This window comes from Copadichromis virginalis, linkage group LG5 (genome assembly GCF_057382275.1).
Source record: "Copadichromis virginalis isolate Kocher_CV1m ecotype Utaka linkage group LG5, C_Virginalis_male_GT1.1, whole genome shotgun sequence".
Lineage (NCBI taxonomy): Eukaryota > Metazoa > Chordata > Actinopteri > Cichliformes > Cichlidae > Copadichromis > Copadichromis virginalis.
The window spans coordinates 37,751,656-37,771,244 of record NC_140622.1 but is presented as its reverse complement, the minus strand read 5'-3'; the positions used below and the strand labels follow the sequence as shown (position 1 = coordinate 37,771,244).

The 19,589-nt window shown below is 41.3% G+C and overlaps 1 protein-coding gene across 1 annotated transcript; it reads right to left on the bottom strand.

Moving 5' to 3' along the window:
- Nucleotides 1-14,429: 14,429 nt before the first annotated feature.
- Nucleotides 14,430-19,014, bottom strand: LOC146710283 (inhibin beta B chain). The gene is made up of 2 exons (XM_085457670.1): nucleotides 18,529-19,014; nucleotides 14,430-17,686 (listed from the first exon to the last, which is right to left on the bottom strand). The coding sequence occupies exons 1-2, from the start codon at nucleotides 18,869-18,871 to the stop codon at nucleotides 16,905-16,907; spliced, it is 1,125 nt and encodes a 374-aa protein (XP_085313796.1). The 5' UTR covers nucleotides 18,872-19,014; the 3' UTR covers nucleotides 14,430-16,904.
- Nucleotides 19,015-19,589: the final 575 nt, after the last annotated feature.

Here is a 19,589-nt window from a genome sequence, read left to right as displayed (position 1 = left end):
AGAAATATTGTTTATTCTTGTGCCAATGAGTTGTCAGCAACTGAATGTACCTGCCGAGAAAGAGATGTTCCATTTGGTGAGGAGCCAAAATAAATGTTTGTTCATTGATCCAATTTAAGCCAGAGGGCCACATTAGTTTCACTAGCTATTAACACTGTCACCTAACTTTGTAGAATGTGCAAAAAATGGTTGCTGACCGAATTTATTCTCTGAGAAGGATCTGCTTTTCCGTTACATTCATTTCCAGGAGGTCGAGCTTCTGTTCTAAACCAAAGTCTTATAGTTCCGGTGTTGAATGCCCAAAGGTAGACCAGCAGCACTTACACAAACCATGAGGAACAGCTGACAAGTTTCATATTTTGGCTTTGGTCAAAGACATTTGGTCTTCACCAGAGCACTGTTGTTGACCTGTATTTAGTTACTCCCAAAGGGGCTGCTGGGTGTTACCAACTGGCTTGCTCATTAGGGCTTATTCCAGGTACACTTACCTGAGATCTGCTGTGCCCACATTCAAATGACTCAGACACACGATAGAGAAAATATTGGCATGAGATTGGGAAGAACTGAGGGAAGCCATTTGGCTTGTAACTATTTGTGATGTAAATAAGTTCCCCTGGCAGTATTCAGACCACATTTGTGGCGGTCCATGGCAGAAATGGGCAAAGATGTTTGAGATGCATCAGGAATGTCATTCCTCAGCTGCAGTATCTCAAACTCTTCTTTCTGTCTGGGTTGAGGGGCAAGTCTGTAATGCATGTTTACGACTTTCTCATTTTGGTTGTTGCAGTGTCTCAAACTAGTCTGGGAAACTGTTGATGGCTGTCTCTGGAACCATTTTCCAAGGTTCTACCTGTACCCCCACATCCCATGTACATGTTGACAAGAAAGGTGCTTCCAAAAGTCTCAAGCAAGAAATGTTCAAGCAAGGTATGTGAAAGAATATATTTATGTTGAAGGTTGTGTGTCAGTCATGTAATTTGAAGTGTTAGTTACTATGTTACAAAGAGTTTGCATACACTGCAAACTGCGTAAGTGGTCAGCACGGCCAAGATTCATAGCTATTCAGCTGAAGAGACAACAAGGGCACCCAACATCCATGACCTTTTTTCTTGTTGACAATGACATTCTTGCTTACTAAACTGTAAACAGCCCATATGTCAGGACCACTTTCAGCACTTGTCATGTTTTTCACATTTGTGTTTGAGGTAGTATTTGAGCCTAGGTCTTGACACATTTTTATGCATCATCATTAAATTGTCTCTAAGTGGCTTTCATGTGTGGCTGAGGAAACACATGAGTACATCTGTTACTTTTTATCCACATATCTGTACAGTGTTTGTTTGTATCAATGCATCTCATGTTATTTCAACTTTAGATGATGCCAAAGATGGTCGACAACGTGGTGCTGTCTTGATGTTGGGTGGTCTTTGTGGTCAAAAATGTAAGCTGTCAGGTAAGTGTCTTTAGGAAGTATAGACATGTTTCTCGTTGATAGGTACAAAGAATAGCACTGATATCACTGATAGACATTTATAATGTGCCCATTTAAATATGTTTAGACAAGAAATTTTGGCACACACACTGATTTGCTTCAGGCTTAGCGCCTATTATCCTTCTATTGTAGCTGGAGAGAAGGCTTATAGAGACCTTTCTGGCAAGGGAAAAAAGCAGTGTTCTGGTGAACTCCTGCATCTTTTGTCTTAGGCCTAGGTTTTTAGTGCCCCCAAAATCACATCAGCCTCTATGTCACACTGACATCTTGCTGCATTCTGCTCTAAAAAACCATTTGCACCATGCAAACTGGACAGTAAACATCCCAAGTGTTTGCAAGGCATCAGCGCTTCTGATTTACCTCTTTGATTAAGGAAATGTTACTTCTCCGATAGTGCATTTGTTTTTTTTACCAACAAGCAAAGGCTTGTATTGCAGACACTGCTGCCTAATCGCTCATAAAACTAAAGTTAACTAGAAAAATCCTACTTTGCCCAGACACATTACAGTGATATGCTCATTACATTGTCAGAAGTCAGACATCTAGAAGTAACCTTGTGTGTGTTTTCCACCCTATAATTAACAAAAAATAAATGCTAACATTTGAAACGAGGACTGAAATAGCTGTGTCCTTTGGGTAGTTGTGCAATTCCGTGGAATATGGTTCAGGTGCTGGGTGTCTTTCCTTAATAGTGTACTGGATTCCTTTACAGCAGAGACTCGGCAACATTTTTCTAAAGAAGATGCATAAAATGTTTCCCATCCAGTGTTCTTCTGTGGTCCCAGCTGTGTTTGGCATCAGGGTAGAACTTAATCACAACATTACAAGGAGCGTTTTTAAGGAATGCCTTGAATAGCTGTAGATTTAGCTCCCATCTTCATTGCCAGTACTGCTTACTGACGCATACAAACAAACAACAAGTCTAGTGCCCTCTCCTGACCAAACTTTAAATAACACTTATAGCAGATAGTATTCCCTCCAGTCATATCTGTTCTTCTAATTGGGGCCAATTTTAGAACATTGCAAAGCGAGAGGTTGCACTTATTTCTGATTCCAGGTATAATATTTTTATTAATCTGCTCCCTCAAAGATTTGAAAGAGAATACCTCATAAATATTAATTCTTAATAATTAGTTAATTGAATTTGTGTAAAATGTAGCTCTAAATAAAGGCTTTGTTGTGTGTAATAAGTCAGACCTCTTCTCCTGTTATTGTTTTGTTTGTGCAGAGTTCAGTACGTTGGACTTTTTGACTCTTGGCGGAAACGTGACAGAGGGAAGAGCACGATCACAGCAAAGTAGGGGTTGACTTAATTGGATTTCTGTAGTATATCTGAATGAATGACCCTCAGACTCATCACTTAAACAACGCCACCAAGAGTGAAAGTTTGTGTCTGATGTTGACTTTTGCAAACAGTGGAACTATGCCAGCGAAAAAACTTCCAGTTAATTTGTTGGAACTTTTAAATGATCACACATTTTATATGAAATTTTAAAAATGTTTTGGAATAATTTGGTATTTAAGAAATCAATTTAAGATTTGTTAATCTTAAATTAGTAGTTTTCTTCTTTAGGTTACTAGTAGCAACAAAATTAAGATTGTGCCATTTCTGCAACCCATTTTAATACAAAAACAACACATTTTGCATTTTTTTATTTTGAAGTTCTGTGACCCTTTTTTGTGGTCTTTCGGGAGGCCTGTAGTCTATGACGTTATCACACTGTGTGCTCATTATGCCTCATTATCTGACAGATTTTCTACTTTTGTTAGGACATACTTGGACGAAATGCACTCCAAAAATGGTTCTTGGCCTTCCTAAGCATGAAGCAATAATCATGAGTAAAATATATCTGAAATATATCAAATGGAAGGTCTATTTATTTACATAACTAATCATTGAGGAAAATATGCCTGATGTAAACTGAATGTATATCAACCAAGTAAATTTCTTTTATACAGTTCTAATAAATAGGGATGGGTATCGTTTAGGTTTTATCCGATACCGGTGCCAAACCGGTACTTTTGAAACGGTGCCGGTGCTCAAACGGTGCTCAAACCGGTGCCTAAAGAATGGAGAACACAAAATTGGTCCAAAAACCTCTCATGTTCAGCTGTTTTTTTGTAAAAAGATAACAATGTTAGCCTTTTCTGCAGCTATGGGGCATATATGGTATCACTCTTGGCTGGAAGCAGTGCTTAAACAATGGAAAAAACACAAACTTTGTCCAAAAACCTCTCATGTTTAACTGTTTTCCACTTTTTCTTTGGTCATTTTAGCCTTTTTGGCCAGGGTGAAGGGAGTATCTGCCATCAAACAAGAAGACAGCCGCATGTAGCTATGATGATGTTTGCTAGTTCACCTTACATGCATTAATTTAATAACGTGGTTAGCCTACTCAACGTAAATTGCACCCGAACAACATTAAGCTACTCACGCAGAGTAGATGATGCTGCGGCCATCATCATCATTTCTGCTACACTAGCAGGGCTAGGGGCCAGGACTCTCCTCTTCGGGTTCTTGGGGGATGTTGCTAACTCCGGGTCTGATAACAGGCACCACACCCGCAGTAGATGTGCACGGTGTGAGGTCTCGCAGCAAGCTATCAAATACGGCGCATTTTTCGGCTTGTAAAAAAACCTCTATGCGTCGCCAGGTGTTTCATCACATTCGAGGTGTTACCTCCTTTGACAGTATCACAGTATCAGCTTAAAGCACTTGTTGCTGCTGAGTTTGCATATTTTGCTGTGAAGTACAGCCAGACTTTTGACCGCTTCGCCTTGGGCGTTTTTAATCTGTAGCTCTGCTCTAAAAGAACGTACGTACCTGGCCCCGCCTACTATCCTCGGAAACTTAAAATGATTGGCTACAATCTAAAGTGTATCACAGCTCAGGAAAAAAAAGCACCGAAATGTGCCCTGCTTTTCGGTCTGGTTACTACCGTTTATGTCAGAACCGATACCGGTACCCATCCCTACTAATAAATTTAACATTTTACGTTGTACTTATGAAACAAAATTATGTTTAAATTTACATGTAATTAAAATACTTAAGTTAGCATTTTCAGGTATAAATATTTTGAGTCTATCCCATAGTCCCTTCATCCCAGCTCTTGCCCTGTAACAGCTGGGGTAGGCTCCAGCTCACCAGTACCCGTCTGAAAGCAACCCTGATAGGCAGTTAAGATAATGAAATGTAGCGAGTCTGTATTGCTGCATTGTTATGTGTCAAATAAGACAGCTGATGCATGATGTAGGCTAACTTAAATGTTTATATAAAATTTCAGGTGGATCTCTTCTGCACTCTAACCTCTAATGACTTTTAGAAAAGATAATCCAGTGTGTGACCCATTACTTTCTCTAAGTTAGTATGACCCTGCTAAAAAGAAGAAGAAAAACAAAAAACAGTGACGTTCCAAACACACCGAAATACTAAATTGGTCCAAGACTTTTGAACAGCTACAGTCTTTTTATGTGACCTATTAATGTGACAGCATTTCTGCTTCTTTTTATCTATTATAAATGGGATGGCATGATCGATTAAATGATCTTTAATTTTTTAATTTAATTTATTCAGAGAAAACTTTTGTCGAATGACCTCTTTGACTGTGCCCAACAAGTCAAAGTAATGTAACACACTGATGTAACACATAGAGATAAAAGAGGTAACTAGGCCTGATGTAATGGGATCATCCTGTGGATTTAGGAGTTATTTGAGTGCTCTGTACATTGTACTTGTACATTGAAGTACACAGGCAACACAGAAGACACAGGCCCATCTAAAATGACTATCAAGATATAACTTCAGTTGAATGCAAAAAAACAGATTTACAAAACAGATTTGACAAGTAATAAGATGTTTTTGTACTCTGTCCTTTTACAGCTTGTATACCCATTGGACATGTTAATGCTCACTTTTATGTTTAAGTCAAGTTTTGATATTGCTGTTTAATAAGTATCAGCAATTACCAAGACATGTACGTACATGTACAAAAGAATGAAATACCTGAAATAATAAATTGCACTATTAGTCAGCCGGCCAGTGTCATATTGCAAAATTAAATCTGACCTCTTTAAAGATTTGATTTGACAAGTCAGGTCAAATAAATCAGACACTTTCCTTCAAGAATCTTAGAATGGACAGTAAAACAGTGTGTCAAAGCATAGTTAGTATATGGTGCGATCATTACTGTGAGTAGATGTCTGAGTGTTGTTTACTGTTTGCCTGAAAGTCTGCTGGGAGAAAGGACAGTGTGTGGGAGAGTTTCTTACCGTCTTGTCCTGTCATGACACTGCGGGGGGTGGGGGGAACAAGTCTGACGGACACCTTAACCCTCCCTAGAGGATTTTCGGGATTGTGAGTGGAGTAAAGGATTAGGGACTTAGTGGCAAACAGCAAACAGTGGGTCTGTGGGTCAGCGTGTCAGTGTATCAGTGAGTCAGTAGGCTTTTGCTTTTCCCAGAGTAGGTCAAATCTTTGTTTTCCATGAGCAGTGCTAATGCAGCCACTTCCTGGTGTTAGAGAGTACTCACCTGCTCACCTCACATGTTAACATCAAACTGTCCTCATGGTTATCCTCTAAAACCATCACACGTGCAGCCACAGACTAAGGCGTTATCTATGTTCTTCTTCAAACACAGGCAAGAGGCCTCTTTTCTTGTTACAGGAAAGAAGAGCTCTCTGCTTGCAAAGTGCATTTTTTTTACCATCTATCCATCCATTCTCTTCCACCTATCCTTTACAGGGTCGCGTGGGCGCTGGAGCTTATCCCAGCTACCATAGGGCGAGAGGTGGGTACACCCTGGACCGGTCGCCAGTCTGTCGCAGGGCCAACACTTAGAGACAGACAACCATCAGATTCACACCCACATTCACACGTATGGGCAATTTAGAATGACCAATTAACCTAACCCCACTAACTGCATATCTTTGCAAGTGTCATCCTTAGTCCTTTAATTTTAAACTTCAAGACTGTGAAAAAAACTAAACAAAAAGTTTTCTGCAATTCAAACCAGGCTCATAAAATTCAGACAACACCTGCAGAAACCAGTATCTAATTCTTAACATCTCATTAAAGTGTTATGCTAGGGTTGGTCTTCATGTTGATATTTTCTTTGAAATGTAGCATGCAACTAAACATTGTGCAGACCAAGCACACCCTCTCATTGCAACGCCTTGCTTTGATGCCTTTCCCACCAAGACAATACATCTCGCCTCTCTCTAAACACTGCTATTAAATGCTTAAAGAAGACATTACAGAGGTGAGGGCATTAATCCAACTTCTAAATACCTCAGATTCCTGACTAATCATGCATTGATGGGATGGGCCGAAACAAGTCCAATCTATGTAGGCCCCGCACTTAAGCCACGGGACTTCAGCTCTTTTGCAGTGCATCACATGACACCCCCTAGAGCAGGGGTGGGCAATCTCAGTCCACGAGGGCCGGTGTCCTGCAGGTTTTAGATCTCACCCTGGGTCAACACACCTGAATCACATGATTAGTTCGTTACCAGGCCTCTGGAGAACTTCAGGACATGTTGAGGAGCTAATTTAGCCATTTAAATCAGCTGTGTTGGTTTGAGGACACATCTAAAACCTGCAGGGACACCGGCCCTCGTGGACTGAGATTGCCCACCCCTGCCCTAGAGGTCCGGGGGGTGTTATATGGTGTTATATATCTGCATGAACGGGACTTCCAGTCTTAGCCAGATGGTTGTACTACTGTGGAAATCTATGGTGTCAATTTACTGCTGCCCATCCATATTACAGTTTTTCTTGATTGCTTTCACCTGCCTAAGGAAACTGGGATCCACTCAGTTTTTATCATCACTATCTCATCAGAGCAGAAGACACCTTTTGGAAAAGTGTTAACCTTTTCTCAATGGATTGACACAGATGTCATTCAAGCAGTCCAACCCCCACTGTTTTAGCTATGGTAACCAAACAGAAAGCACACATTTATTTATTTCAGTCCAACTCATTGCAAGAAGCCAAATTTGACACATGTGGAAAGATAACACATGTGGAAAGATAACACATGTGGAAAGATAACACATGTGGAAAGATAACACATGTGGAAAGATAACACGGAGGCTATGTAATGGGCTACATTGACAAGCAATGGTGCACTGATTTGCACTGAGTGCTGTGTTTTGTATTTTGCTGTCCATTGTGTAATGACTGACTGGAAGAGCTCATACACGTGTTTGCAAGCTATTTTATTTGGAGGCAACATTTCCTTTTGTTTCATATTTCAAATGTTTTGGCACGGTTAGAGCCTTATGCAAACAAAACATGCCACTTTGACAATGAAAGCCTCTGTTTAGGTCTGTGTGTTAACTGTTTGGAAAATGTGGAGTTTGCTGTCATGCAGCAGTCAAGTCAATCAAGAAAAACTGTACATCATACGTCTTACTTCTAAAAAATGTTTTAGTGGCTAATGCCGATTGGTTTTTATTGCAAAATTTAGCAGGTGACACAATAGTTGCTTACTTCATTGAGAGCTGTACGATTTTTCTTCTTCAGTTCATTAGCCATCAGATATTTAAATGTGCACCTCGAAGGTGGTGGCACCTGACTAGTGTGCATCGTATCAGGTAGTCTGCACTGCAGCTCACGTTGACTATAAGCAATTAGCTTCTGTTGCGCTACTTACTTTTGCTTTGTTGACGATCAGGATTTTAAGTACCATGTAGTACTAACATTAATTTCACACAATATTTATCAGTTTATTTTAGTTCACTGTCCATCGCTGACTCGAGGCAGTAATAGTTAATAGAATCTCATTTAAATTTGCATCTATTCACAAATTTAACTGTTTACTGTAATGTGATACAAAACCTGTTCGGGACAAATGCACCCCACACCCTACGCTATACTTCTTATCTGTGTTCCTTTATGTTCTCATTCACCTTCAAAAATCTTATCTCTCACACACATTGTAGTTCAAACTCCTGAACTGTCAAAATGTGCATACTTTATACACTAAGGATTGAAAGAAAACTATAACAGAGTCTGTGCAGAAAAATAAGCCGGTCTAATAAAGGTCTTACGCAGGAGATAGATGAGACTGCATCAAAAGCATTGCGACACCAACATGGTATACCTAGCATTAAATATAGATGGAACAGCATCACATGAAGGTAATATGGACTTGGGCTTTGTGATACAAAACACAATAATTAGTCTGTTTGGTTTTCCCCTCGTTTTTTGCTAATGTTTCTTTCACAGAGACCAACAACTCAGTTTAGCCAGGAATTCTTCGATCTTCTGTTAATACAGATGAAAGCGACCTTTTAGTCCAGTAACAGAAATTTAAATAAACAACCGCTATCATCTAACACGATTTTAGTGCCAGGTTACACGCAGACACTGATTATAGTCCATTTTGGATGGTGTAACATCAGCATCACTGTTGATTGTACAGGGGGAGTTGGCAGATTTTGGCAGGAAAGCATATCATGGTACAAGTCATGGAGTCTGATAATTGATCTTTTGGACATTTGCTCTGTGGTGGTTACAAAACATGAAAAATGTTTATTATTTATAATCTTTTAATGTTCTTGATATAAAAACTGTGCTTATAAATTGTTACAGCGCAGCTGTACTGGGCTGTGACTGTGATTTTATTCCACTGGATTGATAATGTAAAAATCAGGATGCAGATTCTTTCCATTATTGCTCTTTTTGAAATTTAAATATAGATCATTTAATATTTTTAAATATTATTTCTACTGAGATGTGTAAGATTTAGATTCAGATCTATCCCAGTTGCTAATGTATGATGTGAAAATGACAGCATGCCAGGAGAAAAAGACAACTGTTTACACAGCAAACACAGACAGTCCATAAAGCCACTTTTACTGTTTGAATGAGTAAACACACCCTTTGCCTCTTAGACAGTACAAATGTGGTTACACTGCAGGTGACTTGTTTCTCAACTGGGAATTTTATAACCTTGTTTTTACATACAAAACAACCCTGTTAATTAATAATGATGAATTTCTTGATCAAAACATATTTTTCTACTTGAATCTGAAAAGCAACGCTTACCAATGCGTTACATTTGTCCAATGAGAAAAAAAGAAGGTTACTATTTACAGTGATGTGCAAAAGTCTTGAGCCACACCTCTTTTCTTCATATTTTACTAGGAAAATGGGAAATATGTTCAGAGATTATTGAAACACATGCAAACATACATGGAAATACAGTATATAAGGAAAGAACAGAAAGAACAGAATGTGTAATCTTCTAACACGCCTGAAAGTCAATATTTGTGATGATCACCTTTGTTCTTCAATACAGCCTGAACTCTTTTAGGCAGCTTTCTTGTAATTTCTTTAAGTAGTCTTCGGGAAGGTTTCTCCAGGTTTCTTGAAGGAAGCTCTTCTTCACTTCTTCTGCCTTTTGTTCTGTTTCCACACTGCTTCAGTAATTTTGAGGTCCTGGCTCTGGAGAAGCCAATTCAGTTCAATTCAATTCAATTTTATTTATATAGTGCCAAATCATAACAACAGTCGCCTCAAGACGCTTTATATTGTACAGTAGAAAGATACACCGACTGATAGTGTCTCACTATGTGTTTTTGTATTTAGGTATGCTTTTACTATGTTAGCAGCATGTTTGTGGGCACTGTCATGCTGAACAACAAAGCCACTGCCAATCCGACACTTTCCAGATGGAATTGCATTGCAGATCAAAATCTGACTATAGTTGTCTGTGTTAAATAATTCTGTTCAATTTTATTTATATAGTGCCAAATCACGGCAACAGTTTCCTCAAGGTGCTTTGTAGTGTAAGGTAAAGGCCCTACAATAATACAGAGAAAAGAGAGAAAAGCCCAACAATCATATGCCCTCACCCAACCACCCACCCTCTATGAGCAGGCACTTTGGCGATAGTGAGAGGGACAAACTCCTTTTTAACAGGAGGAAAGCAATAGCAGAACCAGGCTCGGTGAGAACCACCAGGTGACTAGTTGGGGGTAAGGGGAGGAAGACAGGACTAAAGACATGTTGTGATAGAGAGAGATTAATAATAGTTAATGATTAAATGCAGAGTGCGGGAAAAAGGTGAGTGAAGATGAAACACTCAGTGCATCGTGGGGAGCCCCCAGCAGCCTAGGCCTATTGCAGCAGAACCAAGGGAGGAATGTTCACAAGATCCCCAACACCACTGACTGAAATGCAGCCCCAAACCACGGCAGCACCTCCACCACATCTTATAGATGGGTATAGACACTTGCTGTTGTACCTCTCTCCTGACCTGAACCAAAAAGTTAAAATTAATCATGGACTGAACCTTATAAAGCGCTTGTCTACTCTCCCGGAGCAGTCACAGGCTTTATACATCATGCCACATTCACCCATTCACACAAGTGCTTTCTTCTAAGCTTTTCAGTGCTTTCTAGCTAACATTCACACACATTCAGTCTCTGATGGCTGCATTGGAGATCTTGCCCAAGGATACTTGGCATGGAGACTGGGGGAGCCAGGAATCAAACGACTAACCTTCCAGTTAGTAGATGGACCTGCTCTACCTCATGAGCTACAACAACCCATAAGACCTTTTGCCACTGATTTTAAGCCGTTCTTGTGTAATCTGATATACCTCAGCATTTTCTCCAGACCATTTCTTTTTTCTTTTTTTTCTTTTTTTTTGTGTCCCGTTTGGATCTTTAGCCATCAGAATTGTTGTCTTAAGGCCAAGAAAGATGCCAAGCGGATTTATTTTACCAAGTGGATCATCATGGCCTTGCCATATTGGTCCATTTGATTGACCTTTAATATAATTATGAATTTATTTTATTTTCGGTTGCTACAAACGGGACAGACATGACTGGGGGATAGGACAGGGAGAAAGAATGAAAGAAAGAGAGGGAGAGAAAGAAAACCAAAGGGGAGAAGAGACGGTGAGAAGGGGGGGAAGAAAGAAAAAACAAACAAACAAAACACCTGGATCACCTGTATGGAGAAAAAAAACAGAAGAGAAAGCAAACAACACAGAGCAACATAATAAAAAAACAGCACCATCACAATAAACTAGCTAGCAGTAGATAACAGTAGATACTAAATAATAAACGATATTGTGCAGCACGCAAGATAGACAGCGCACAATGTGCTTTGAGGCAGCAGCCAAGAAAGGTGTAGTCCGCGTCTGTGAACACCTGTGTGGATCAGCATGCTTGTATTCCAAAGGCTTCTCCATGTAACGATCTGCTAGGGAGTGTGGGGAGCCATAGCCCTGTCCACCAGGGTATGAAGCAGGTATGGAGAAGATCCAGGCCCCAGATATCCAGAGGCCCCAGAGTACAAGGACCCGAGGAGGACCATCAAAGGGGGGGGGGGGTACCGTGCCACCCTCCTGGGAAGAGCTGAGTGGAGCCCCAAAGGAGAGGTCACCCCGCAGCTACGGAGCAGAGGCCAGAGGGGGTTGCAGTGGCGTGCCCGCGGGCTCTGCCGGCAGCCAGCTGTGGCAGAGAGGACCGAGCTTCAGGCCCAGAGGCCAGAGGCCTGGGGGCATCCCACCCCCCGGAAGGATCCCAGCCAGGCCACAGGCGCCAGGCCCCGCCAATCGGCCACCAGGAGTTAGCTGGTACATACATTAGCGCCCAGCTCCAGACGACAAGGAACACCAACACACCAACGTCTGAGGGCATCAGCCACCGGCAGGGAGTGTGGTGAGGGGAGATAGGCCTCCGTACTTTAGAGTGCCTGAGATGTACCCAGAGAGGTTGAGTCTAAGACCCAACCTGACTTAAAGACACAGACGAACAGGCGCACGCGGACACAGACGTGCATTCCTACCCCATATACACAACCAAATACTTGGCACTCACCCAACGTGTAGACAGACACAAATAGACACTGCACAGACAGTCGCACTCCCCAAACATACTCTATATCCCAGGTCCAGGTACCCCCGCCCTCAGAGGGGCAAGCTGCACCTAGACCCAGGAGATGTAATCCTTCTCTCTGGGGTGGAGGCAACCGGACCACCTCCTTATCTGCAGTAGCAGGGAGGCCCCGCATCCCAGACCCCAGTCTGACGGCCAGCACCTCCTCCCAGCCCCCCAGCCCTGACGGCTAACAGAACTGGGGTGAGTGAAGACCTCAAACCTCCCTACGCCCGCTCATATGTAGTGTTGCTGTGTGCTGTTCTAAAGTGCATTTAAAACTCAGGAGAGCATGGTACTAGCTTCCTCTCAGAGAGCAGCACGGCTCTTCCCGAAAACCCTTAGTGTCTAAATGCATTTAAAATTGAGGGTAGGGCACCAGCGCCAGAGGTGGGTTGGAGTACACCGACCATCCTCTGGATGCTGTAAAACGTGCCCGCCCCCAAGGCCCTATATGTATGTGTTATGTGAGAGTGTGAGTAATGTGGATGTCTAGGTTGCAGAATAAAATTGAGGCACAGGCGGCCAGAAGGGGACAGAGGGGGAGTGCCTCCCCTGCATCCTGGTGACATACCTGCACCCCAAGCCCTGCGTGTGTGGGTGGGTGGGTGTGGTAGAGCGGGAATAGGGAGGCAGCTGAGGATGGGGAGGGAAGAAAGGGAGGGGCAAGCGGCCCCTCCCTGGGGCCAGCTCCCCCGCTGACCCCAGTAGGCACCCCCACACTCTGGAACCCACCAGGGCAAGGGGGCCCAGGCCCATCCGGACCGGGGCCCGCAGCAGCAGCACCACCCAGCCCCACAGAGTCCGGGGCAGCCCACCCGACTCCACCCCAGAGAAAACTGCACCCACCCCATCATCCAATCATCTCCCAAACTACACAAGACAATAGACACCCAGGTTGAGACCATTTCTGATGAGTCTTTGGTGATTATTAGATTAAAGGGCCAGATGCATCTCTCAGGTTCTGTTTCAGGTTTTTGCTGGATTCTTTCCCGTCTTTGTTAACATGATATTCAGAAACTGATCATCTGCTGTGGATGCCTTTTTTTTTAAGTTTGCCACTTATTGTTTTGTCTTTGATTTGTTCAGTTTCATCAGATTTATTTTAAGAACACACTACATACCATGCTGAGATATGCCAAGGTTTGATCTAACAGGTCTTTGGGAATCAGCTTGTTGGTGCAAAAATACTCTTTTTAAGTCTGTTTTATCTTTGTTATTTTTATAGATTCAACTAAAGCAATGGGAGGAAAGATGGGCTCAAGGTGTCACGGCTGCCGAGGCGAGCCGTGTGGAGTTAGAAGAAGGACCCAAGATGCAGGCAGTGGATGAGATGCCGGTGAGTTTATTTACACAGTGGTGAGAAGGCAAAACAGGCAAGAGGGAAGACAAAACTAAAGACCTGAACTGGGAAAGCTAAATGACAAACCTGAGATGAAACAAAAAAGGGAAGAGAGGCAGAGAGACGAGCAGGACACCGAGGAACACAGACTGACACCGAGGAACACAGACGAACCAGCAACAGGCAGGAGAACACACAGGGCTTAAATACACACACCAGTAATCAGGGGATGAGAGACAGGAGGGCAACACAGCTGGGAGGAATCTGGGCTGACGGGACAGGGGAAACGTAAACTGATCACACTCACATACGACACGGACCTTCACAATAAAACAGGAAACTCAGATACATGGAACCAGACAAGACATTGAACTAAACAGACAGATTCACAAACAGATGGGGAGACACCATAGACAGACAGATACAGACGCAGACTCAGAGGCAGATCGAAAATAACACAGAACTTAAACAATCATCATCTAGAAAATGATAACAAACTAAAAGCGCTGGGTCACCGACCCAGGACCATGACACAAGGCTGTTGCACAGTACTGTACTTACATTTTGCTGCTACAGTTGGCTTAATTTACCTAATAACCAGTACTGCTTTTGCTGTACACTGCAGTGTGTTGTGGCTTATATTATTGACACATACAATAAAATGCCATTTATACAATAAAATACAATGAAGCAATTTAGTCTGTTTAAAATATAGATTTATTTATTAATTAAAAATAGAATCATGACATTTTATCACACACTGACTTTTCTGAATTGTATTTGCTCTTACAAATTTTTCATTTACATAAAACAAAATAATATGATACAAAAATAACAACGATTACAAATTTCAATTGAAACAGAATTCAAATTCTTGCATTCTGTGAATGCTCCAAAAGTACACACACACACACACACACACACACACACACACACACACACACACACACACACTTTTAAAAACAACTAGAACTTTGAAAATTGACATTTTCTTTCTGTAGGCCCGCTTTTAGGTATTTCAGGTAATGCCAACCTGATGCATTAAGTGCAGTAATAGAACTGTCAGCACACTCTAAAATACAGTAGGGTGATAAAGTGCTTAATAAGATATGTTGCAATGGCACTTCAATGTCACATTGAGTCTTGGACAAGAAGTGCCTACAATATCAATCATAATATTAAAATACAACAGTTTTATAATTATTTCACACAGGTGTAAAGTAAATTGCTTTAATACAAGAGCAGCACATAGAGGCAAGAGAGAGAGAGGTGAAAATAGTTTATCAAATATCAGCACAAAATTAAAATAAAAGGGTTTTTATGGTCTTTGGTAAAAAATTCCCCCATACACTGTTTCAGTTGTTTCCTTTGCATTATGGCTGTAAAATCCAAGTCCGTAAGACATATAGTATATCAATACAGCCAAGATGAACACAGTGTTAATACAGGTAGAAGTAAAGAAACCCTGGGTATCATCTCTAAAAATAAAAATGTGATGTATTGATAGACATTAATTTATTAACACTCTTCCAGGTTCAAAGTTGGGGAAACTAAAAAAAAAATCTATTGCTGAGCTCCTTTGCTTTCTCGTTGTTGTACTGCTGTTTTCATTTTTCCCTTCCTTGAGTAGATCTCAGTTTGCACCGTTTCCCACCAAATTTAAACTGTGAAGTGATTTTAGTATGGAAATCGGTAAACATTTGCTTTACTTGGTAATGTTCCGATAGACATTCTGCTATACAGTTAAAACTATACAGCTATGCAAAGATTGTGAAATTATGAAGCGTAAATTATGCTACTGGGACACGTGTACGATGTTTCCAGCATATGAAAGAAACAAGACTGGCTCCACCTGGAAAGCATGAAATTTTGCAATCTTTAGACTTTGAGAGCTAAAAATGCCAGCGTGCAGCAGCACATGCTCACTGACCTACCTACCCTCCAAACCTTCACCTGACACTGAAGCAATAGCTAAATGTTTGCTCACATTGCTGAGAATAACCTTGCATTCATGTGCTGTTTGAGCCACAGTTGCCCAAATGATAAGCCAGGTTGTGTAAATAATACAGTGGAGATGCTGATTAAACATATTCCAGCTACATGCAGCATGGGGTACCCTTTGACAGAAATCAGTCCAGATTTCTTGCATTGTAACAACAACTTGTTCCCCTCGCAGCCTCACAATGTGATCAAAGTATTTGTGGAATGTAAATGTATTTGCTTTAATGTCATCAGAAGTTAAAGAAAAAGGCACGCTTTAAAAGTTTTTCATTGCTTTGAAAGCATTTCTGTAAAACAGCAGCATTTAGGTGGATGAAGATTTACAATGAAAGAAATAGTTACGTAAAAATGAAAGTATAGAATATATATATAATTTTTTTACATTTGGACACTGATTATAACACAAAACAGACTATAAAACATACAATGAATTAGGAAAAAAATGTAGTGCATCTTTGAACTTCATCCCGGCAGCATGTGAAAAGTAAAAGTTGTAAGGTACAAACGACAAAAGTGAAAATTAATTAATGCAAGACTTTATGGGTTTATATACGTTTGAAAATGGAACCTGATATCATTACTGTACATTTGTATTCACTGTACTTTTTTGCATTGAAATCTAAACTTTATTATTGAGTCTTTCATATTTTAGTGCTGCTCTTTGATTTTTGTCTCTGACGTATAAAAGAATAAATGTATCTGCATCCAGACTTAGCGTATTTGCTCACCTCTAGGCACTGAAATGCATTTGAGATTCTTTAAATACTGACTACAAGAGTTTAGAAATAAATTAAAAGTTACTACAAGCAGTAAACTGTATCAATACCTATTTCTTTAGAACATAATACTTATATACTCATAATATTCTTTTTTGTGCCCATAATTTTCTTAATGTAAACCTAGAGTGTTAATTCATACGTTTATGCAAAAATACACACAACACACCTATTGAGTAACTGCTATAAAACAAACGTGTTTGTATTTGTAAAGATAGTCTAGTAACATCCTCTGTCGATAATTTAAAAGTCTTTTGGGTGGGCATTTCTCATTTTAAAGTACTCTGTGTAAAAGTTGTTTGTCCAAAGTTGGTCAAATTTGTGTTTCTTTAAGTCAACTTGTCTACAATACACTCAAGAAAATAATTAATTATACCACTAATAGTAATACTCAATTTTTTATGTGCATCCACAGGTCTCCACTATCATGTCAGGGACATCTGTTTTGACAATGCTGTGCTGAGAGTTGAAGTAAACCATTGAGAGTGGTCGACGCTCTGTGGGAACGCAACATGAGGCTGTAGCTGTGTTAATACCATTGACTTTGAGTTGGCTGAAGACAGTGGCATGGAATGAGGATGCTATACCTGGGGAACCGGACAGATGTTGGGGGCAATGTCCCATGCAGTAGTTCATATGGTAGCCTTCAGGCGCAATGATCCACTCATCCCACTGGATGTCTTTAAACTTGATGTAGAAGTCTCTCTTGCAGCAGACTGTTACATCGTCACCGCAACGCACTGAGCGCTTCCTGAGCAAATGCTTGGAGTGGTCATCACGGAGACGCACCTGAGCCACCAGGAAGGGCTGGTAGGGGGTTTCAGCAGAGCCATCTAGGGAGCAAAGGTTCTGTCCGTCTTCTTCGCAGGTGACCTCCAGCTGCAGCCGATGTTGGCCCCCGTCCAAGAAGGTTTGCAGGGTGTGGGTGACAGAGAAAGTGTGCCAGTTACTCTCCTTGACGTGCAACATCTTTTCCATCACCAAGGTCCGATTAGAGCCTGAGATGTCACCATCTACGGAGAGGAAAACCTGGGCAAGGAGACGAGAGTTCCGTTGTGGGTCCTCAGAGGCACGGGCATAGATCCACAAAGAGGACTGGAGGACCTGGATACTTTGGCCACGTTCCTGCAGAAACTGAAAGGTAAGGCTAACGCTTGCCTTGTCACTGCTCTTTGCATCATCTATGAAACAATGACAATTAAGAAAAACACACAATGTTAATATTTGGAAAAACTTCATAGCTCATCACCTTTCTTACCCTTATAAAATTAATGGAAGTAACAATCCTCTTTCACTGTTTTAAGCATTTTACCTTATGGTTAACTTTTCCTACAATACAGCACAAGGGATATTGTATTTAAATGTTTAGGCAGATTACATGTATATTTGATTTTAAATATAAAGACCCAAATGCAAGTCCTGGAGCAAGCAGCCATCTTCAGACTTCTTCAAATTTAAATGCACCGTTGCATTTTATGTTGTGAATATGTATAACAGATTTTGGAGACCCCAGCAACAGAAACCTGAGAGAGGGCTTTTAGTCATTTGCACTCCTCTTTGCAGAAGCTGTCTATGCACTTCATACAGATTTTGATTTACATATTCATTCTTGTCCTCTTTGTCTGCCACCCAACTCCAAATCAGAATCCTATCACCACAACCTGCACGAAATTACGTAAATTCACTTTTTATTACTTTCCCATGTAAATCTTGTTAAAAGTGCAACAATGTAACACTGAAAGATAGATTCCTTTTAAAGCTTGCTTACCACCAGTTCATGTATTTCCACTTTAAAAGGCAATAAAATATGTAGTTTGCCCAAGGGGAGCAAACCTTTTTGCACATAAGTAACGATAGATACTTGGATCCTTAATATTACAATATAATAGTTCAGGGAACCCTAGCCTTATGTTAATATCTTACGCAGGAAAAGAGACCTTATTAATCACAACGCGCTCTCCTGTAGCGTTATTATGCCATGCGAAAACAGCTTTATAGCATAGAAAGTGGATACAAGACTTACTTATATCTGCAAAGCTCACTATTTCATAGGCTTGATCTCTGGTTGGTATATTGTTTTCTAGTTCAAGGGTACCATCCTGTCTGACGCGCCCCGAGTGAAGTTTGCGCAGCGCCGTGAGGAGCGCGACCCGGGGCACGGTGTGAGTGATGTTTGGTTTCTCTTTCAGGTGCAGTTTGTCCAAAAGTTGCTGCTTGGCGAATTCTATCATCATCCTTTCCTCTGCGTCCTTATCCATCGCTGACAACCTGCAAGACGCGCAGCCCGGGGAGCCACTGACCCAGAGACCCTTAAACAGCAACGGTGCCAACAGGAGGAACGCTGAGAGTGACAAAGACATGGCCATCTTCGATCTTGAAGTAAATAACTGCGTATTTGTACTCGGACTGAGGTAACTAATAAACGTCCAGACTTCTAAACTGGAAAACCAATAAAAAAAAATCTTCAAATCCTTCCCCTTCTGAGTTGTTCTTTGCGAAAGAAAGTCTCCCGAACGTCAGAGGTCCTTGTTGGTAGCTCGTGAAGAGAGGAGCTGAGTGATGTTTCACCCTCCTGATGGTAAAGATATCTGGGGTAATCCACCAAAACTGGTGACACGTTGGAAGGATGCACCAATGAGCGCATCGGGAAGCTTGGAAATTACTGGCAAAACACCTCTGTCCTCTCTCACAACACACGCACGGGCACACGCAACACACACGCACGCAACACGCGTTCACATGTAGGTTACTGTCTCACAGTCGCTGCATACAGGTGCTACATGATATCACACGCTGCTTTAGATTAATTACTACGCAAGTCCATGGCTGGTTTGGACACATATCGGGAAAGCCCGATAAGGTCTTGAGTTTATCACAACAGGTATTTTCTGTGCCACGTTTCTCCACTTCAGTGCCACTGATACGTAACCTGCCAACGCTCTTGTCGATCAAAGTTGAAATTCTCTGCCCTTTAACCTACTTACAGAATATTCGTGTCCCACAGACACCAAGCAATTGAATCCGTGGGCTTTAGCTTAACCTGACCGAAAACACTCGAGGATATGAGGCGGAGAGTTTAACGCG

Coding starts and splice junctions, on each gene's coding strand:
- LOC146710283 (XM_085457670.1), bottom strand. CDS start 18,871: ATGGCCATGTCTTTGTCACTCTCAGCGTTCCTCCTGTTGGCACCGTTG. Junction 17,687..18,528: donor AGTGAGCTTTGCAGATATAA/GTAAGTCTTGTA, acceptor ATTGTTTCATAG/ATGATGCAAAGAGCAGTGAC.